This window comes from Zalophus californianus, chromosome 6 (assembly GCF_009762305.2).
Source record: "Zalophus californianus isolate mZalCal1 chromosome 6, mZalCal1.pri.v2, whole genome shotgun sequence".
Lineage (NCBI taxonomy): Eukaryota > Metazoa > Chordata > Mammalia > Carnivora > Otariidae > Zalophus > Zalophus californianus.
In genome coordinates this window covers 90,847,674-90,870,887 of record NC_045600.1, presented here as the reverse complement: position 1 = coordinate 90,870,887, position 23,214 = coordinate 90,847,674, and the positions used below count along the sequence as shown (strand labels likewise).

General features: G+C 33.9%; 2 protein-coding genes across 5 annotated transcripts in view; one reads left to right on the top strand and one right to left on the bottom strand.

Moving 5' to 3' along the window:
- The window catches only part of FAM227B (family with sequence similarity 227 member B), a 233,428-nt gene that overhangs the window by 75,044 nt on the left and 135,170 nt on the right, over window positions 1-23,214 (top strand). The window contains exon 11 of the mRNA XM_027569742.2: window positions 333-470. Within this exon, the coding sequence (XP_027425543.2) occupies window positions 333-470 (138 nt within the window). The remainder of the gene's footprint in view (window positions 1-332; window positions 471-23,214) is intronic.
- Window positions 18,167-23,214, bottom strand: part of FGF7 (fibroblast growth factor 7) — a 64,625-nt gene continuing 59,577 nt past the window's right edge. For all 4 annotated transcript variants that reach the window (XM_027569745.2, XM_027569746.2, XM_027569743.2 and 1 more), the window contains exons 3-4: window positions 19,763-19,866; window positions 18,167-18,463 (exon numbers count right to left, since the gene is read on the bottom strand). In XM_027569745.2, coding sequence (XP_027425546.1) covers window positions 18,269-18,463; window positions 19,763-19,866 — 299 coding nt within the window. In that variant the 3' untranslated portion in view covers window positions 18,167-18,268. The remainder of the gene's footprint in view (window positions 18,464-19,762; window positions 19,867-23,214) is intronic.

The following is a 23,214-nucleotide window of genomic DNA, read 5'->3' as shown; positions in this document are numbered from 1 at the left end:
TTACAAGATAACTCTTAGTGGATACTTCATAATCCATTGTATGGATGTACTCTTGATGGATTAGGTCCTTTCCAAGTTTTTGCAATAATTAACTTCCTCTTATGTCCATCTATGAACTTAGCTTATGTCTATGAGTCAGAAGATGCTATCAAGTTTGACCTCTTTTCTAATTCACTCTTTTATGTAATAGGACATTAATATTTCTTGTAGAATTTCCCTCGTATAAAACTTGAGACTGACAATTTCCACAGGATTGTTGTGAGGCTGAACACATGTAATACTCATAAAAATGTGCTAATTTCCTTGACTAAATGTACATTTTATATCAACAGGTTTAAAACCTCAAAAAGGCTTTTGGACTCACTGGAAACTAAAAGAGCTCACCACAACAACCATACATGGTACTAAAAAAACACCTTCAATATCTATAAAGGACAGGATTGAAAGGAGTCAGACACGTATAACGGCTGGTAAGTAAGTTTATTGTCAACTGCAGGATGAAATAGCCAAAATCAAGTATATTAAGTTATGGATTTATCATAATTTTCTAATAATTAATTCTTTGGAGGGTCTTAAAATAAGATTGGTGTTATAGTAGTTTGAATATTGCTTCACATTTTAGTTTTTCATTATAAAATGTTATGTGCTTAATTATGTCCTCCCATTTGCCTGTTGTATTTTTATATTTGCCTTCTATCCTACAATCTCATTAGTTCTAGTAGCCTTTTTATAGATTTCTTAGGATTTTCTGCATGGAAAATCATGTCATATGAGAATAAAGAGCATTTTACTTCTTCATTTCCAATCTACATGACTTTTGTTTCTTTTACATGCTTATGACTAGGACCTCTAAGAAAATGTTAACTAAAAGCAGTGAGAGTGGACATCCTTGCCTCATTCCTGACCTTAGAGGGGAAATGTTATGTTATTTGCCTTTAAATAGATTTGGACTGCCAGTTTTTATAGACGCCTTTTGTCAGGTTGAGGTAGTTTCATTCTCTTCTTGGCTTGCTGAGAATTTTTTTTTTTTAATGCATGGATAGATGTAGGATCTTAACAAATGCTTTTTAGCATCTATTGAGATGAACCTATTTTTTTTTTTACTGTTTTAGTCTTTTAATACAGTGAATTACAGGGATCGATATTCAAATGTTAACCCAACCCTGCATCTCTGGGATAAATACCATTTGGCCATTGTGTATTAACTTATTCATGTACTACTGGATTTAATTTGATAAAATTTTGTTTTATTTTCCTGTACTATCCTGTCTCATTTTAGTAATAAGCATTATGTTCCCTCCTCTTCTCTTTTTAAAAAGAGTTAGTATAAAATTGGTATTTATTCTTCTTCCCATATATGGGAGAATTCATTAATGAAGCCATCAAGGCCTATAATTTTTTCTGTGGGAAAGTTCTTAACAAATTCAGTTTCTCTAATAGATGTAGGGCTATTCAGTTATCACTTCCTTCTTAAATGAACTTGGTTGTTTTCTGTGAGTTTTTATTTTATTCCTTTAAAAGTTTTGAGTTTTTTTTTTTTTCTGGGATACAATCCAGTTACTTAGAAATATTTTGACCCATTTGAGCCTTGCTTTCAAGCTTCATCAAGTAGAACCAGCAGTCTTTTGTCTAGGTCTAACTTGCTTCCCCTGATGAGGCAATATCCTTCTCAGTATTCTACCCCTTGCTCTGTATCGAAGGTTTCCCATCTGACTGTCTAGAACATAAGCTTTGTGTGAGCCCCAAGCAGTGTTCTCCCTGCTCCTTCCTGTGGGTGGCTCTTTACCAACTTCAGGCATAGGGTCAAGGATAACGCTCTGAGGATCTTTAGAATGCTCTCTGTGTCCATCTGTCTCCTCATTATGCTGACCTATGAACTGTGGCTTGCCATCATCTTCCTGAATGCTAACTTTTACTTTCTCAACTCAGTGAGACTAGTGGATTGTTTGGATTCCCATTCCTTGCACTGCGGGGAGGAGACAATTGAAGGGCTCCTACATTTGTTTGTCTTTTCTTAGGGATTACTGACCTGTGCTGTCTATTGTCTAACACATAAAAACTATTTTTTCATATATTTTGTCCAAATTTTTAGTTGTTCAAGAAATAAGAGTAAATCCAGTCCTTGTTACTCCGTAATAGCTAGAAGTGGAAGCAATTATATATATTTTTAAAAGATTAAGAGAAGACTTAAAATATTCTCCTATATTTATCCTTCCTAGCACTTCTTTCCGTACTATAAATTTGAGTTCCTTGTGGTGTTATTTCCCTTCAGCATGAGAAACTGCCTTTTGGCAGTTCTCATAGTTCAGTTTTTCTAGCAATGAATTTCCTTGTTTACTTATCTAAAATAGTGTTCATTTTGCCTCTATTTTTGAAGGATATTTTTCCTGGGTATAGAATTCTGGGTTCATTTTTCTTTTGCCTTTTAGCAAGATATTGGTCCATTGTGTTCTGGTTTCTATTATTTACAATGAAAAGTCAGACATTATTATTATTTCACCATGTCTAGGGTCAGAAACTTCTCCTGTGAAGGGCCAAAGAGTCAATATTTTAGGTTTTGTTAGATACATATCATCTATTATTCTTTACAACTCTTTAAAAATATAAAATCCTTCTTAGGTTCCAAGTGATATGAAAAATAGGCCATGGACTGGATTGGACCTGCAGGCTGTAGTTTGTTGATTCCTACTCTATTCAATGTGCCTTTTTTCTTCTAGCTACTGTTAAGATTTTTCTCTTTGTTCTTGGTGTTCAGAAATTTGTCCATGATGTGCTGACATACTTTTCTTTGTCTTCATTCTACTTGGCCTCATTAATTTTGTTAAACCTCTGATTTGATGTTTTTCACCATTTTTTGCCATTATATTTCAAATAAATTCTGTTCTATTTCTCTTCTCTGGGACTCCAACTTAGCATGTATTATATTACTTGTTGCCCACAGTTCACTGGAACTTTGTCAGTTTTTTTTTCAATTTTTTTTGTCTCTAAGTTTTATAGATTTCATGTTTCCATTTATTTCATTTTAAGTTCACTGACTCTTCTATGGTCTATGATCTACTCTTAATCTCAATAAATGAATATTTCATTTCATATATTGCACCTTTCAGGTTAAGAATTCCCTTTTGGTCCTTTTTTTCCTCTCTTTCAATTCGTACTCCTTTATTTCATTTTATTTTTTTTTTTAAATTTCAGTATAGTTAATATACAGTGTTCTATTAGTGTTGGCATACAATGTTGTGATTCAACAATGTTGTATATTACTCAGTGTTTTTTAGTAGTTTCTATTTCTATTCTGAGATTCTCTTCCTTCATTATGGCTGTATTATCTTTTAAGTCCTTAAACATATTTAAAATAGTTGCTTTTAAGCTCTTGTCTGGTAATACCAACATTTGGATAACTATGAGATTGATTTCTATGACTATCTTTTTCTTGACTGAATCACAATTTCTTGTCTCTTTTCATGTCTAGTAAGTTTTTATGTAATCTTGGGATTTTGAATGAAACTTTTGAGGTTATTCTGAATTCTGTTAACTTCCACTAAAGGATGTTAATTTTTGTTCAAGTAAGTTACTTTGGCTGTTTCAAAGTCCAAATGTTATGTGTTCTGTGATGGTCAACCACTAAAATCTCCACTTAGAACTTTTAGCCATCCATCTATTCCTTTCCACCCATCCCTCTAGAGCTCCCTCTTCCCACCCTATGCATGAGTAATTCAGACACCAGCTAAGGGTTTGGAGAGAGCTTATAATATTCAGATTCTGGGGTTCCCCCTCTGTAGCCCCTTTCTTTTTTTTTTTCTCATGTTCTCCAAATTTTTTTATTATGTTAATCACCATACATTACATCATTAGTTTTGGATGTAGTGTTCCATGATTCACTGTTTGTGCATAACACCTAGTGCTCCATTCAATACGTGCCCTCTTTAATACCCATCACCAGGCTAACCCATCCCCCCCCAGAACCCTCAGTTTGTTTCTCAGAGTCCATAGTCTCTCATGGTTCATCTCCCCCTCCAATTGCCCCCCCCTTCATTTTTCCATTCCTACTATCCTCTTTTTTTTTTTAACATATAATGTATTATTTGTTTCAGAGGTACAGGTCTGTGATTCAACAGTCATTAGTTTTTGATGTACTGATCCATGATTCATTGTTTTCGTATAACACCCAGTGCTCCATGCAGTACGTGCCCTCCTTAATACCCATCACCAGGTTAACCCATCCCCCCACCCCCTCCCCTCTAAAACCCTCAGTTTGTTTCTCAGAGTCCATAATCTCTCATGGTTTGTCTCCCCCTCTGATTTCCCCCCCTTCATTTTTCCCTTCCTTCTCCTAATGTCCTCCATGCTATTCTTTATGTTCCACAAATAAGTGAAACCATATAATTGACTTTCTCTGCTTGACTTATTTCACTTAGCATAATTTCCTCCAGTCCCATCCATGTTGATGTAAAAGTTGGGTATCCATCCTTTGGCTGAGTAATATTCCATTGTATACATGGACCACATCTTCTTTATCCATTCATCTGTGGAAGGGCATCTCGACTCTTTCCACAGTTTGGCTATTGTGGACATTGCTGCTATGAACATTGGGGAGCATATGGCCCTTTCTTTTCACTACATCTGTGTCTTTGGGGTAAATACCCAGGGGAGCAATTCCTGGGTCATAGGACAGCTCTATTTCTAATTTTTTGAGGCACCTCCACACTGTTTTGCAAAGTGGCTGTACCAACTTGCATTCCCACCAACAGTGTAAGAGGGTTTCCCTTTCTCCACAACCTCTCCAACATTTGTTATAAAAGTTATAAATTATTGAAAATATTTTTTAAAAACACAACCATTTGGAGGTACCAGAGAATGACCAAGAGCAGGTAGAAATTGGAGGGGAGCTGAGCCTTATAAGAGGGAACCTCTAGTGGATGCAATTTGTGTTCAGGCAGTTACAACTTTTTGGCTGATGGTACTAGTTAGTTATCATAGCATGTAAGTGGATGGAATTCAAACATAAAGTAGAAATATTAAGTAAAGCTTCTCGTTGGTTTCCCAACTGAACATCTCATTTCAGTGCAACTTGTGCTTTTCTTTATTTCCTCATTTTTAAATTTATTTAAATTTTAGTTAACATATAGAGCAATATTGTTTTCTGGACTAGAATTCAGTGATTCATCACTTACATAAAACACCCAGTGCTCATCACAAGTGCCCTCTTTAATACCCATCACCCATCTAGCCATCCCCCACCCACCTCTCTCCATCAATCTTTAGATTGTTCTCTATCATTAAGAGTCTCTTAAGGTTTGTTTTCCTCTCTCCTTTCTTTTTCCCTCCCTTCCCATGTGTAATCCATTTTCTTTCTTAAATTCTACATATAAGTGAGATCATATGGTATTTGTCTTTCTCTGACTTATTTCACTTAGCATAATACACTCTACCTTCATCCACATCATTGCAAATGGCAAGATTTCATTCTTTTTGATGGCTGAGTAATATTCCTATATCCACATCTTCTTTACCCATTCATCAGTTGACAGACATTTGGGCTCTCTCCATAGTTTGGTTATTGTTGATAATGCTGCTATAAACATCAGGGTGCATGTACCCCTTCAAACCTTCAAATTTATATTTTTGTATTCTTTGGATAAATACCTAGTAATGTAACTGCTGGATCATCAGGTAGTTCTGTATTTAACCGTGTGAGGTTCTCCAGAGTGGCTGCACCAGTTTGCATTCCCTCTAACAGTACCCTCATCCTCACCAACACCTGTTGTTTCCTGACTTGTTAATTTTAGCCATTCTGACAGGTGTGAGGTGGTATCTCATTGAGGTTTTGATTTGTATTTCCCTGATGATAAATGATGTTGAGCATCTTTCCATGTGTTTGTAAACCATCTGAATGTTTTCTCTGGAAAACGTCTTCAGCTTCTGCCAGTGGGGATGTGGATCTCTCAGGACCTCCTCCTGTGTACTTTCCCTTCATGTGATAGAGTATTATCAAAGACTTTTACAAATTTGGTTTTATTTCATAGGCTTTAGATATAATACCAGTTTATAAAACTGTGTTCTGGTGCTGATGCATATTTTCCTATTTATGTTTCATAGTTATTTAACTGAGGGTTGGGAGATAGACTAAAGTAGCTGTGTTTATCCCACCACCTAGGTAAGTCTCCTCGTAGATGTATTTTTATTATTATTTTTTATGCAAGCATGCAGAACAGTAAAGAACATTTCCCACATGTAACAAATATTTGTATTTTGCCATATTTGCCTTACAAGCCTTTTATTTACAGGTTTTTTTGGTACCATTTGTAAATCTGTCTCCCCCTCTCCAAAGGTAATGACTATACTGAAATTTGTGGTCATCCATTCTGTCTATAATATGTAATATTGTTTTTATGTTCTTTACATAAACAAAATACATGAAACCATTTTACATCTCAAAATTCAACAATAATCAACATTCAATAATTTAAAATAATCAATAGGTATTAGCCAATTTTTTTGACCAATATTTTGACCATCAAGAAAACATAGTCAAATTACTCTATAGACAGTCAAGAAAGTTTTTTCTCTTCTCCTAGGAAATACTGTTTATTGAGCTTTTATTTCAATAATGTTTATTCCAAACATCCCTTATTTATATGTTGCTTCATGATAATCCTTAGTTTTTCAGAAGTTATTATTTCAGTATCCATTTATTGCAATCTAATATGAAGATTCTAGGTGGTGAATTACAATGCTTGAAAGAGCTTTTATACTGTATTTCTAATGATAATTTTCATTTGAAATAAACACAAATGTATTTGATTCAAAAACACTTGATTTTAATAATAGAAAATCTTGATAAAATGTATGATATATTTTATTTACCCCTAAATATTTGAAAAATACTTTTCATATTTGATTCTAAACCATGACTAGATTTTTCTGTTTCTGGATGAGATCTTCTAAGTCTGGGAGGGCAGATTAGGGGTTTAATGAGTGTTTCCTTTCATATTCTTCTCAATTTAAATTTAATAATTTATCTTAAACTTGTTTAAGTCTTTAATTTGAAGTGTGTACTTCATAACATGTGTTAACTTTTTAGAGCCTTATTAGTAATATTCTTATGTGGTAGTTCACTTTTATTATCCCTTATAAAGTAAGCAAACTGAAGCATAAGAAATTAAGTAATAACTTACCCAAGGTCACATAACTGATAAGTAGTGGAATATGAATTCATACCCAGAAAATTCTGGCCTTAGAGTCTGAACTCATAGCCTACTCACATGCTTCCTCTTAGTCACTTAATTTTACAAGCTTGTAAGTCCATTAAGGCTTAAAACTGTCATCATAGGATAAGAGTTGTAACTTATAAAGAGTGGCCATAGCCTTAATCCTTCATTCATGACTAATGTGAATGAGTTTTTAGATCCTTTCCTGGGATCAAATTTTAATACATGAGAAGGAAAGAGGGAGAGATATTAGTAGAAGGGTCAGAAAAAGAGCAGAGTAGGGATAAAATTCACTTATTTCCAAATTTTATATATGGATTCCTCTAGAAATAGCAGTGGTTTGGGGAATTGGAAACCCACATTCTGGGGCCAAAGTAGTCCAGAAGTACAATGACTGCAAAGGTTGGAATTTCTAATCCTCTGAAAGTAACTGAGCCTCCACTGGGAAAGCACAGATCTATGCACCAGTGTTTTTGGCAGGGGAACTAAAAGGGCAGTTGTACCATTTCAAAAAGTCAAGAAATGCTTAAAGAGGGTTTGGGGTTGTTTTTTTGTTTGTTTGTTTGCTTTTTACAAAGTAGTTTTTTTCTGTAAATTTCTACTTAGATTGTGACTATTAGGAAATCTATGTGTTTATTTGAACTTTGAAGCTCTTTTATATTTTTCTAGGGCCCTAGCCTACCTTTAAAGGTGTCTTGTTGAGTTTTTATATTAGTTAGTGGTCAATGAGTACCTCTCCTCCACATAGTATTTCAGAGATCTAGGCTATTTCTGCCCTCTGGGGTCACCAGCCTATAGAACTGCATAGTCATTAGAATTAATCTGCTCCAGGAGAATATAAGAAAAGTATTAAAAGTCTTGGCTAAAGTTATAAATTTCCAGTTATAAAATGAATACCTCATGGGAATGTAATGTACAACATAATGATTTAGTTAATAATACTGTGGGCAATAATAAAATTTGAGTATCAAAGAAAATTTTGGAGAAATTGCTTCTATCACCATGATCTTGACAGGTTTTCAATACTTAAAGACTGCCTAATAAGTCAGTGGTGATATTAACAAGTGTGATTTTTTGGTATCATATAAAGAAACATGTCAGTATTTAGAAGATCTGCATAATTCACTGAACCAGTATTTTTCAAATGATCAGTACATTGTATTTTTAAAAATAATACATGGATTTTAAAAATGTGGTTTTAGATCCCACATTGCAACCTACCATTAAGAAGTTACAACTTGTCAAGTTTTGGTGTAGTATCAAAGAATATTCGCAATTATATGAAAAGGCGATTCAAATACTCATTTTTCCAATTATATGCGTGATACCAGATTTTCTTCTTATACATCAATATACAAATATAATCTTAAAAAATGTATTACAAAGAACAAATTCAGAAGTAAATATTGGAATCATGCTGTCTTCTACTACGGCAGATGTTAAAGAGATTTTTAAAATGTGAAACAATGTTACTCTTCTCAAAACTTTTCTTGAAAATAGTTATCTTTTTCTAAGAAAAATACAAGATGTGGTATATGCACATACATACACAATGGAATATTACTAAGCTATAAAAAAGAATGAAATTTTGCCGTTTGCAATGACATGGATGGAGTTAGAGATATAATGCTAAGGGAAAAGTCAGTTAGAGAAACACAAGTACCATATAATTTCACTCATATGTGGAATTTAAGAAACAAGACAAACAAGCAAAGGGGGAAAGAAAGGAGAGAAGCAAACCAAGAAACAGACTCTTAAGTATAGAGAACAAACTGATGGTTACCAGAGGAGAGGTGGGTGGAGGGATGGGTGAAATAGGTGATGGGGATTAAGGAGGGCACTTGTGATGAGCACCAGCTGATATATTGAAGTGATGAATCACTCTTTTGTGTACCTGACACTAATACTACATTAACTAACTGGAATTTAAATAAAAAGTTAAAAAAAGAAAATAGTTTTCCAAAAAGATGCTATTTAACATGAAATGAGTTTATTACTATTATTTTTAATGAACTAATGTTCAAGATTTCTCAGTTTTAATTTCTATTATAGGAAATACTAATAGATACAAAATCCATATAAACAAAAGTCCTTTGGTGTCTTCAGTTATTCTTAAGAGTATAAAAGAGCCCTGACACCAAAAAGCTTGAGGGCTACTGCCCTACAGGAAATCACTGTGAAGGTGCTTGCTCCATGGCATTTGAAAGCTACCATATCTTGCTTGTAGGTTTACAGTTTCTGTGTTGCTTATCCCCAAGCGGGACTCAGTAATCACTATGGAGAATCCCCTAAACATAAGACTCAGATAATTTATTTACTAGGCCATAAGTATGTTTTGATTTGGACACTTTTCTGCAGTTACTAATGTTTCTTCAGCACTGACGTATTTAACTTGCACATTAAAGACTTGAATTCCTTGATCATGTTATATAACCTTTCTGGGCCTTATGTTGCCACCTGAAAAAAACTGATGTAATTAGTTTAGATTATTTCTATATTCCCCTTCTCTAACTTTTTATTATGCTATTACTTCTATTCTTAGATGCTGAATAATCTTTCCAAGTGGTTGTTGACTGTTGAGGTGGAATTAGCAATAGAGACTGGTGGATTAGATTTATTATTTTAGAACTCTTCCCTGTCTATATTTGTGTGCATGTGTGTGTGTGCATGTGCATGTATCTTGTGTGTATGTCTTGTGTGTGTATATATATATATATATATATATTTATCTGTGTGCTAGAGGAATGCTAAGATAGGTCAAGAGCAGAACTGGGGTAAAACATGAGTGTATGTATATATGCATGTGTGCATATATATGACTTTCAAGAAATAAAATAACCTATGCTTCATGTATAATGCTGTCTCAGAATTGCTTCTTCTAATCCAAAACATATTTAAACCATAATTTCTCCTTGACATTTGAGATGTTTATTGTCATATGGGCTTAACTTTTCTCCAAAGTTTTAAACTGAAAAAAATGTTCTGTTTTTGTTTTTAATGAAATAGACAGCAGATAGTTAAAATTTGCCTTCCAAACCAAATGGCATATCTCCCTTTTTAGGACTGGAATGTAAGCAGTTATAGAATTTCAGTATCTGGAATGACTCAGGATTTACAAGCCAGCTCCCCTTAACCAGTGTATTGTTAGATTATTTACAAGACTAAAGTTTAATGTTCATTTCTCTTATTGTGGTACAACACCATATAACCTTTTAAACTCAGATGAAGATCATTTTTGAAAAACTATTTTTATACCCCTCTCCTAGTTTTTAAACCCTTTTTCTCTTTATCTGAACTTGAAGGTTAAAAAGTTAAAGTACTTCATCATTTTTTATAAACTGTAGTTTAAACTACATGCAGTAAAAAATCCTTATATTCAGTTAACATGTAACTTTTAAGTACCTATGTGTATATCATTATACTTAGTGCTGGCCGTGATAAGAAATAGAAAAGAAACATAGTGTACTAGTAACTAGTTACTCCATACACAAGTACTAGTTGATATTTAGCAAATGGTACATGTTCCAGAAATAGTAATAGCCCAGTGAACAATAGCCCAGTAGTTACTTGAATTTTAATTTGTACCTCTGTCAATTTGCTACCTCTTCACTGTCAGCAGTGCTTAGGGACAATATAAAAAAGAACCCTTAAAACTTGAAAATAAAGTAGCTTTCTGAGAGTTAAGCCAGTAAAATCTTAACATTGTGCTTTTCATTATACAATATTGAAAGAAAACCAAGGAATTTGCATGGCTAAAGAGAGAGGAAACCCCAAAGCACTAAAATGGCCAGAGATATAAACTCTCAATGTGGTAGTAATTTAATAACTTGTATTATTGTATTGTCATTGGTTGTATTTTATACTATGTGGAGAAAGACTAGATGAACAAAAGTGGGATAAATAACATGTGGCACAAAATAGGTGTTGCCTGAAGAATCAGAAACCCGCAGTGTTTTTACAGAACTATCCAGATTTGATGATTGTCAATTACATCTTTATAATAATTTGGATAATATATCTTTCAAAACCATCTCACCTCCCTTTGCTTTGATGCCATGTTTACCAAGCAACTTTCTAATTACTAATTTAGCTTTTAAGATAATCTTCCATGGTCTGCCACAAGGTGACTGGCATATACTTGGTTTGTTGATTGCTGGTTGTGGTCAGAGGTGCTGGATAGCATGAAAAAAAAAGTGGGTTCTCATTGTATTATGAAATGCATTAACATTCTTTATTGAGTGACATGAAAAAGCCATGCAAAGGTGAAGTAAATAACAAGGATTTGAATTCTTCTGAGAGATTTAGTCACCGGTTTGAACAAAATAAGGTGGTATGTTTCTATGCATTTGTAACAATTACATTTGTATCTTGCTTAAATATTGGAATCATGCTTTGTAGTGAGGTATGCTCATTATTCTGTCACTGAATTGGAATTGGTTTAACCATTTATTTAGTGACTAATTACTGAGTGCTTACTCTATGCCAGAGACTTTCGAAGGTGCTTGGGATACATTAAGTGAACAAAACAGGTAAGATCCCTTTCCTTATAAAACTTCTGGGTTGGTGAGGAGAGGCAGACAATGGGACAAACACAGTGTACTAAGGAAACTATAAAGTTTGTGTTGAGCAGTGAGAAGATGGGATAGGTGAGGTGGAGCCAATTGTTTAACAGCTTTGAATGATATTTTAAAGGATTTAAATCTAGTAGGCAATAAAGAACCAACATAGATTCTTCAGCTTGCAACTGACACAATCAAAGTAGTATTTTAGGAAGATTAGGAATTAAATAGCATCTGAGATGGGGAAGAACTTGAGACAGAAGAAGGATTCAGGAACTATTGCTAAACTCTAGACATGAGGTCATGAGGTTGTAGAAGGACCAAGAAAGGGATACATCTAAAGATGTTGAAAAAGAAGCTGCCTAGATTTTGGTGAAGTAGAGACAAGAATAAAATCTGACTAAATTTTGAGTGTAAATATTAGAATCTTTATCTACTTCAGTGCACTGTTGGTTGTAGTATATATTTGGAAAAAGTTTTCTGAAAATCAGTTTTTCAATTTGCGTTTTTACAGGATTTTTTTTTTGGTCTAATAATTTTATTTCCTGTAATGATCTTAAGAAAATAATCAGGGGTGCATGGGTGGCTCAGTCAGTTAAGTGTCTGCCTTCTGCTCAGGTCATGGTCCCAGAGTCCTGGGATTGAGTCCCGCATCTGGCTCTCTGCTCCGCGGGGAGTCTGCTTCTCCCTCTCCCTCCACTCCTCCTCCACCCCTGCTCGTGCTTGCTCTCTCTCTCTCACTCCATTTCTCTCAAATAAAGTCTTTAAAAGAAGAGAATAATCAGAAATATAAAGTATATACCAAGAAATTCATATTTATGTTAGTGAAAAGTTTGAAACAACCAAAATAACAAACAATAGATCAATTAAATAAGGAAGAGTGAAATAGAGGTCTTCTCATCTATCTAGCCTGTCAGATCCATAAATCAGTTGATTAATAGAAAATTTTTGTTAAATTGATATATGCATGCCTTCGATATTTTTTTTTACTTCAGACATAAGGATGTGCGTTCATTTATCAGATTTTATGTGGGGCTATGAACTCTGAGTATGATTCTAATAATTATCATGCTCACTAAATATTGCCTACAGTGTACAGGTCGAGTTTCTTTAAAATGGATTGAGAATTCAATGATAATCTGCCAAGGAATCTAAGTCCATAATTCTGGATTGTTATTATTTTTCCCTATTGTCTTGCCCATACCTAATTTAACGTCTAAGTTTTTAATCACTCACCTTTTCCATTACCACTCCATAGGCCACTCTAAAAACTTTGATTTCTGTCCTGAGTAATATGGGAAACAATTACAGCTTTGAACAGAGGAATTGCATGATCTGAAATACAACTTAACAGAATCACTGTGGCTGCTCTGTTTGAGAAAGGACTATGGTGTACATGGGGGCACCCTTTGCACACTTTATACCCCATAATTGTCTGAATGCAAAAACAATTGTAGCTCTCTTTCTAGTGTTTGCATTTCCTTTTAGCCTCAACTATGAATAGCAAAACTATAGAGGCATCTAGGAAAACCAGGGATCCAAGAAGCACTGTAGACTTTGAAATCATATTGGAAAATATGGAATTAAGATGGGAAGCAACCTAAGGCTTTTCAGAGTGTTTAAGGAAGAAACAAAGACAAAGAACCAGGTATAGTTCCTAAAGGGATTTCCTTTCCCACACCCACCCCCACCCCCCATTTAGCTAATTGGTTCTCAAATGCATAGGTACCTTAGAATATCCCGGGGAGCTTTAAAAATATCATTGCCTGTGCCCCTTCCCAGATACACTGATGCAATTGGCCTGGGCTGGGGCCTAAGCCTCATTTTCTAAAAAAAAAAAATCCCAGGTGATTCCAGTATGCATCTGGTATTAAAATCAATTGTTTTTCAAGTCTTTTTAGGTCTTCTTATCCTCACATGGTCTTGCGCAACTTGTAGTTGACTGCCTCTACCATCTAGAATAAAATTCTCTATGGCTTAAGAAAATTTCAACTGGTATATATGGTCTTATTCTCTTGAGGTAGGGAAGTGGAGGGGAGGATTATCTTCAGGTTGGGTCTGAAGGCTGGGTCATTTCCTTCATACAGAGGCAGAGTGATACTGTTAGTTTTCCAACTATATTAGGAGTTCTAAGGAGGCACAACTCAAGCTAATTGGCAGTCTAGACTGTGGTTCCAACCTTTTCTCAATTACCGTTGTGAGTTATCCCTCAGGGAAGTATCAAGAATGTTGCCACAGAGAATATACCTATTTTTTCTCTGCTGAATGGGCTCACCAAGGAAAGCCATAAATTACTCTTATTAGGCCCTAAAGAATCCTGTCTTGTGGCAGTGACCTTAAAAACATCCCACTTATTATTTGTGTTAGGCAGCCTTTAAGATGGCATCGATGATCCCTGCTTTTTGGTATTTAGGCCTTTGTGTAATTTCCTTACCTTGTATAGGCAGAAGTAATGGGATATCACTCTCAAGATTATGTTCTAAAAATACTGTGGCTTTCATTTTGGGCATTCTCTCTGGTTCCTTGCTCTGTAGGAAATAAACTGCCATGTTTTCTTTTATTTTTTTTAATTTTATTATGTTATGTTAGTCACCATACATTACATCATTAGTTTTTGATGTAGTGTTCCATGATTCATTGTTTGTGTATAACACCCAGTGCTCCATGCAGTATGTGCCCTCCTTAATACCCATCACTGGGCTAACCCATCCCCCCACCCCGTCCCCTCTAAAACCCTCAGTTTGTTTCTCAGAGTCCATAGTCTCTCATGGTTCCTCTCCCCCTCCGATTCCCCCCCCCTTCATTTTTCCCTTCCTACTGCATTATACGCAAACAATGAATCATGGACCACTACATCTAAAACTAATGATGTATTGTATGGTGACTAACATAACATAATAAAATAATTAAAAAAAGCTATAAGACTGATAAACTAAAATCAAATGTATTTCTATACAGCAGTGATGAACAAACCAAAAATGAAGTTTAAAAAAAACGTTATTTACAATAACATCAAAAAGAATAAAATACTTAGGAATAAATTTAACAAAAGAAGTACGACACTCATACTCTGAAACTACAAAACATTGTTAAAAGAAATTAAAGAATATCTCAATCAATGGAAAGATGTACCATGCTCATGGATTGGAAGACTTACTGTTAAGGTGGAAAGTGAATTTTCTTAACAAACCAAAGTTAGAGGATGAATGGGAGCATGTGTGGGCCTGAAGGAACATCAATCTCATTGAAAGCAGCAGCTTTGTTGAATAAATGTAGAAGTAGAACAAAGAGTAGCCTGACAACAATGCTGAAACAGGATGTTTTAATGAACTTTCTCATAATAAGATACACATGAAGAACTCATAGAGACCAATTAAGAGATATTCTCTAAAAACTGTTTTAGAGTGATCATAGAAATGGTCACAGCTAATAATCATCTGGTACCCACAAGTCAGTTGCAGTGGCCCGCGTCCGTTCTGCTAGATCAGTGACATTCTAATTGACCAGTTACCACTCATACCAGTCATTAAATATTTTTAATATCATTCCTATTCATAGTGAACTTTAGATAAAGTTTTGGTTTTCTTTAGCCATATGTCATCTGTGTGTAAAGTTGGGTAATGAAAGGTACGGATCTCCTATGTCTTATTCCTGCCCAAATATATGGCAGTAGGGTAGTGGTGTGAATAAAGCTGCATGATAAACCTTGTACATCTTTCTGATGTATCACTTTTGCTTATTGGTGTGAATTTTATATTTGAGCAAACACAAATGTATTATGGAATAAAATACGAAACTCACATGAGTTTTAAGAGAAAAAAGATTTTCAAGAAATTTTGTGTGCCACCTTTGCATTATTCCTTTAACTCTCATTCTCTACTTCTCTACCATTATTGTTATTTCAGTAGACGATTTTGAGAGACACTGATTTAGTGCATTTGTGGTTACAGAATCACTTTCACTACAGTTGGTCTTGTAGTCCATCTGTATGTTCTTTGTAGCTCTAGAGAACCAGAGGAGCAAACTCTAAGAGATAGAAACTAAGAATTTATCTCCAGCATCTCTTCTCTTTTATCATTAAGTTGATTAATAGCCAACTCAAAGGCTGATAATTTATACTATGCCTTTTTTTACATAAAAATGTCTTAGTTCACTAATTGCATTGAAAATATTTTTTTATTTCTTCTTTTCTTAACAGTTCATATTCTTTCATTTAATTTTTTCCTTCCTTGTTGTTGGAAACCTATGCATTTAACCAATTTCCCCTCTCAAAGAACATTTTAGAAAAGGTTACTCTATTTATATGGACATTTTGCTTACTGCTCCCCATTTGTAAATAAAGAGATACATGTAAGAGTAGAATAGGAAACAGGATCAGAAATCACATTAGTTCTTTCCTTCTCTTGAGTCAAATCATCACAGTATGGACTAATTATTGTGTATGAAGTGAATTAAAAATGAAGTAAGATTAGTCTCAGTCTGAATTTTCTTTAATATTCAAACATTGAATGAATTCATATAAAAATTGATTATGGATAGACACTCTGCTAAACGCTAAGGAAACAAATATGAGAACCATAGTTTCTCCTCTGCCCTTGATATTTTCACAAGACTCCAGCCATAGAAGCCTGATCTAGGAACCTAGCCTAGCAAGTCCCGTGAATCAGAGAACAGTTCAGAATCTCATTCATAGCATATCCCAGAGTATATCTGAGGAAGGGCAATTCTTTCTAGCTTCCTGCCACTTGGACATATAAGTGAGCCACAAGAAGATCAAATATTGACTTAGCCTTTTTATGTAACTTTTGCCTCTAAATGTATTAGTGGATAATACTTACATAAAACAAATATTTTGAAATTAAAACTGCAATGATTAGCATTCCAATAGTTTAATTTAGATAAATGTTGGACTCCGATTGATGAGCACATAAAGTTCTACCAAATCTGCCAATCGAAGAATTATGAAGTGGAATTTATCTTTCTGATAAGCCTATTGTCTATAGCCTCACCTCAAGCCTTCATGACATTCAGGTCCTCAAATCTGTAACTATATATTCTATTTTGGGCATTGTGCTCTTGCCATCTAACAGGAAAACAACTTTCCATGTGGCAGTATTTTGAATGGCAGAAATTTCTAGACATTAGAAAAATTATTCTAAATATGCATATTTTAAAAGTATGGCACTTTTCTACTCATGAACTCAAGTATATTCTAGCTTTAAAATCCTTAAAGTTCTTGTATCTGTAGTGATTTTACTTATATGATCCAATTTAACTGACAACAATATGTGGCAAAACATATTTTACATTTTTGTATTGTTCCCTGTGCGACATCCAATGTAAGAATTGCTGCAGGCTGTCTTTTTTGTCTGCCATCCAGAATTTGCTGGCCCAAGTGCTGTGTACTAGACTTGGTATTGGTCATGAGGGGGAGGGGGAACTTGCTGTTGCGCCAGACAGTTTTGTTATTGCTTTAGAATTAAAAGCATATGAAACAGATACAGCTTATTAAGGTTGTTTTTTTTATAAATAACATAAACTTAAATAACAAAACAATAAAGTTCAAATACAACTTAAAATAGAGTTTAATGCTGTAACCACAGAAAAAAAGCATGATTATTTGCGGGAAGAACATTATGAAAAGTCATATTCCCAAATATGAATTATACAAAAGATAGATTATGTTACTTGAAAAAAACTTAAAGATTTCTCAATTTTACTTTTAGGGATTATAAGATGTTATTTTGTGGCAAGTGAGATGAAGTATAGTATTATCATCATTATTGCTATTTTATATACAAGATTTTTGAAAACATCCTTTTAGCAATACCCTTTCAGTTTGAGCAGTATTAGGAATTTTCTTCTTGTTAATAGGTATAAGCATTTTCTAATATTATGCTTTTATAAAACTACCTATTTGATTCCATTCAATAGAATTTTTGAGAATATTCTTTCTTTTCTGATTAGAATTTAAGTGGATTTTAATTTTTCACTAAAAATCCTTTCAAATACTGCTCATCTTCCATAGTTAGTATTGGCTTGATTATCTGACAAATCATTCCAGCAGCCTTTAGGTCTGACATATCTTATATAACATCATCTGCATTATTATTATTATAGCAGCCATTTTATAAGCAGATAGGAATATTTAAATAATCATTATCAGATAATCAAATCTAACATACTCTTAAGGGTAAATTAATTTAAGAAAAAACATTACTATTACTAACATCATGATTGTACAACCAGTTTTACAATTTTTTACAACTTTTAGTTACTAAATCTGATTTTTGTGCATATTTTTCAAATCTTTCTTTAATGCAGTCTCTTAAAATAAACATACATGCGCAAGTCCAGCTTGATCAGTTTTTCAGTAGTTTTCCAGCCTTTCTTGGTTACTTAAAAAAAAAAAAAAGAAGAGAAGAGAAGAGAAAAAGAAAGAAAACAGTCCACTTAAAGAAATCTCCCTGCTGGAACTGGTTTCTTATATACCATATATGATTATGTTATTGCCATGGGAAGAAAGTGGGCTGTTTTTTGTTCTTTCTTTGTTTTTTTCCCCCTTACAGGAACCCCCTTTTGATTTAAAGCAACAAACATTTCTCCTCCGCTGTGTGTCCATTTAGCTGATGCATATGTGTTGTAATGGTTTTCCAGAATTAATTCTTTGAAGTTGCAATCTTCATTGCATTCTTTCTGTTAAAACAACAAACAATATTATCCAAATGATTTTTAGAGGGACTCAAAGAGTAAGCAGTAATATTCAGTAAAATTAAAACACATATGACCTTTTCTTTTTTTGAGTGGGCCTTATGCAGTTTGTTAGATATGTTAGCATATTTGCAAAAAAAATAGCCATCTTAAAAATTTTTTAAAAGATAAAATGATACATATTTAGTTATGCAACATATTTTCAAATGTCTAACTTTTTGGCCATCAGTTGCTACTATTCTTTAGTATTAGGAGCTATTTCACTCTAAGTAGCAGCTCTCATATTACCATGCCCAAGTCACTCATTCCCTAACTGCTGAGATTTGATATGATTAGCAGAGCATCTACCTCTCTCAGTGGAAGGACATATTTCACAACTTTTCTTCATTTACTACTACATTGCCTGCAATTGTGATAGAAAATTAAGTTTATTTGTTCATCCATCCAACTATTCATTCATTCGGTCATTCATTCAGTTAAACCTTTATTATTATGTAATTAGCCTGTGCCAGGTATCGTGCTGGGCTGTAGGAAAGTCGATTATATTTTTTTATGTTGGGATGAACTGTTACATATTTCACATTGTAATAAAGTGGGAACAACACGAATGCTTAGAGTTTAAAGCCCATGATTGTGAGATTGATGTTGGTAAACAAACATCTGAATTTTTTTCCCAAGAATTTTCAGGTCAGCAATGTACAGATTGGGTGAAATTTAACAAAAAGAGCTTTAATACTCTCAGAGGGAAATTTTAGATTTTAAGTATCTAAAATGCATATGGAATTTCAGAGCTGGCAGTATCCTCAAATGTTATTTAATCCAACTCATTTTGTATGTGACAATACCCAAGCCCAGAGAGCTTAAGCAATTTGTCCGAGGTCCTGCAGAAAACATTTTTCTCAATGCTTGAATATAAAGTGTTTTAATGAAATCATTAAATTATATAATTGGAAAGAAATTAGTTTCATCTTTACTTTTCAGAAAGGCAAGATGTTTTGGGGCGCCTGGGTGGCTTGGTTGGTTAAGTATCAGACTCTTGGTTTAGGCTCAGGGTCATGGTCATGATCTTAGGGTTGTGGGATCAGGCCCACATTGGGCTCTGTGCTGGGTGAGGAGCCTATGCTTGGGATTCTCTCTCTCTCTCTCTCTCTCTCCCTCCCTCCCTCTCCCTCTGCCTCTCCCCTACCTCCTCCCTCTCTCTCTCTCTTTTTCTCTTTCTGTCCCCCTCCAAAAAAAAAAAGGCAAGATGTTTTGACAAAAAGAAGTTCAAAAAATTATCAATACCTTTGCATAGAGTTTTCCTTCCTTATTCATTGCAAGATAGTATTCACTTTCGACCCCTTTGATTGCCACAATTCCAACTGCCACTGTCCTGATTTCCATGATATCTGCAAGAAATCACAGAAAGATAAGTCAGTTATCCAATTAGCTTTGCAGATTATCCAAGAATGACCATTAGTTCTTATTTTTTTTAACTGGAAGTTATTAAAAATTTATTAATGTGATTATTTACTCAGCCTAAGACCACCTCCACCCATAACACACATACAAACACCAGAGTAGACCTTACTAAATATGGAAAGTGCAAACTATTGATTTTTTTAATAGAAAAAGATATCTGGATTCAAAGAAATAGGTATTTGAATTTAGCTTTTTCTTCCCTAGAATTACATTTCTAATTTACTATAATAATCATCATCATGATAGCAGCTAATGTTTATTGATCTCATACCACATTCTAAGAATTATTCCAAGGCTCCTATGTATTAACTCATCTACTTATCACCAAGGCTATGAAGCAGGTACCCTAATTATTCCCATTTTATAGATCAAGAAGCCCCCACACAGAGAAGTTTATTTTGCCCAAACTCTCTCAGCTGGTAAATGGCAGAAGTGAAATTTGAACCCAGACAGTCTGGCTCATAATTATTATATAATACTATGAAAATATGTAATAAGGTAATATCTTTACTTTTTTCTTAAACTTAATCTTAAAAATTATTGCTAACAGAAAATCTCTCAAATTTACTGAAATTGAATAAAATTCATTTCAAGCAATTTTAAATGATGGTAACAGAACCTACTGCCTTAAAAAAGATTAAATATTTTAAACTGATAGTGAGTTTTTTGATATATGAAAAGACAATTTAAAACCAAATTATGGGGGCAACTGGGTGGCTCAGTCGGTTAAGCATCCAACTCTTGGTTTCTGCTCAGGTCATGGTCTCATGAGTCGTGGGATGGAAACCCTAGTCAGGCTCCACACTCAGTGTGGAGTCTGCTTTAGATTCTCTGTCTCTACCCCTCCCCCAACTCACACTCATGCATATGCTCTCTCTCAAATAAATAAAATCTTTAAAAAAAATTTTTAAATAAAACCAAATTATGAATCCTTTCATATGATATTTTATAACTTTATACGTTTCTAATTTTTAATCTTTGTTGAAATTGTTTTTACAAAACAGTTACCACAAGAATGTTAACCTATTATTTTCTTTTATTATATATCTTTTCCTTAAGTGCTATATTTTAATGACATACAAATACAGTAAAAGCTCAAGAAAATTTTAAAAACAATGTAGTAATTAAAAGTTTAGTGAACCTTTTTAAATAACTGCTAATAATTATACTTGCAACATGAAGGTGCAGCCATGAGACATTTTCTTTCCTGTGCCGAACATAATGCGAAGAAAATTCCAAGTGAAAATTATCTGCGTAAAATCAAGTCTCCAAAAGCTGTTTTCCAAAATATTAACTGAATTAAAGAAAATCTGATTTTTCATTCCATGCCTTTGCTTCATCCTCTTATTCATTCAAAAAGCTTTAGTTTTCCTATCTGGAGAATAAAATTGATACCCATTTCATCAGGATTAATGCAGCCTAGCTGATTTTTGTCATCTGTTTCACATATATGCTGCATATAGAGGCCATTTTCCCAGTATACAATGCTTAGCACTAGCCATAGGTCATCCAGTTGAGAGTTCTAGAGCTGCTCATAGAAACTGGGGTCTATGAAGGAAATGTAAAGGAATGAATATTAATATTTTGAAATATTGTCAGAATGTATAGAACTCTAATGTAATTTGGGGACATAAATTAAGGAAAACAGCCCTGATTTCTGAACTTCAGAAGTTAAATTTGAATATAAATAGCAAACACATTTTAATTAAAAGAAAAGAAAAGAAAACCTTTGATTCTATTTGTATTTGAAGAATGTGGAACATTAAAATTAGTTTTAATCATGAAAATATTTTGTATTCAATTTTAATAAATTATGTATGATTTATAAGATTATTTCATTCTAAAATTCAGACCAACAAATCATTTGGTTTTAAATAGCACACTTTCTATTCCCTTTCTTAGAGTCAATAGGAAAAATTGCTTTCTTTTTGTAGTCAATATGTAAACAGTGACTTATGGATTGAATTATTAGGTGTCATTAAAAATTCAATCATCTATTTCACTAAATACCCTGATTTTACTAAAAGGCAGATGAAAAGTAGTCAAAGACCTCATTTATAACAACTACTGGCATCAGCAAATGAAACAATCTTAATTCTCAAGATTTTGGTCACAACTAAGCTATGTCTTTATAAGTAGTTGGTAATAGCAATGATATGATTGAGAAGCTACTGGATGAAATATATTGCCATTGGGCGCCTGGGTGGCTCAGTTGGTTAAGCGACTGCCTTCGGCTAAGGTCATGATCCTGGAGTCCCGGGATCAAGTCCCACATCAGGCTCCCTGCTCGGCAGGGTGTCTGCTTCTCCCTCTGACCCTCTTCCCTCTCATGCTCTCTATCTCTCATTCTCTCTCTCTCAAATAAATAAAATCTTTAAAAAAAATTGCTATTATCTTTCAATATTTTATGACTCTAGGGAGTCATAATAATAAGCAAATACAAAATGAAAAACAATGATAAAGAGAACTGAGGAACTATCTATCCACATCAAACCAAAGAATTCTCATTTCCACAGTACATTCATAGAGTTCAGTGATTCTACTTTTATCAATAGAGGAAGGTAATAAGTGTAAATAATAATTATGCTTCAATACATGTCTTAATATCATTCCCACTAGCAAAATTTAAGCCCTGCATACAATCATAGTCAAACCAGAGCATTCTAACTTTCTACATCTTTTGAAGACCTCTCAATATGGTGATCAGAGCTTGATAACGATGAAATTCTAGGACGTGGTTGTAGACAGTAGATTAAAGAGGGAAGCAGCGGCAGGGGAGCGCATGTGAGGATACTTCAAGTGTCACCTACAGATATTCCTCTTTAACACTGGGTGTTCCCAGTGTTCAGAGTGTTCTATGTAAATATTAAGTATTTAAAAGGTAAAACACATTATCACCATATTTTTAAAAGTCTGATATATTCTGAAATATTGTGATACTATGCAAAATTATTTCTTATAAATAATTCTGTTAATCTTACACATCTAGTACAGCGAGAATTTCATTGTGGATTTAGATCACTCAGTGATCTGTAAATGCCAAATTTAGGAACAGGATATAGTAAACTGCCGTCACTTTAAACTCAGTATCTTCATAAAACTCAACCACATTATTAGTTCCACCCCAGTAAAAAATAGCATCTTCTTAACTTTTCTTCTGTACTCATTCTCAAAATTGACCTGATTTAAAATGATGCATGTCTTTTCCAGCTCCTATCCTTATGCCTTAGCCTCAACATCATTGGGCCTAGAAGTTGAGGAAATGGGAAGAGCAA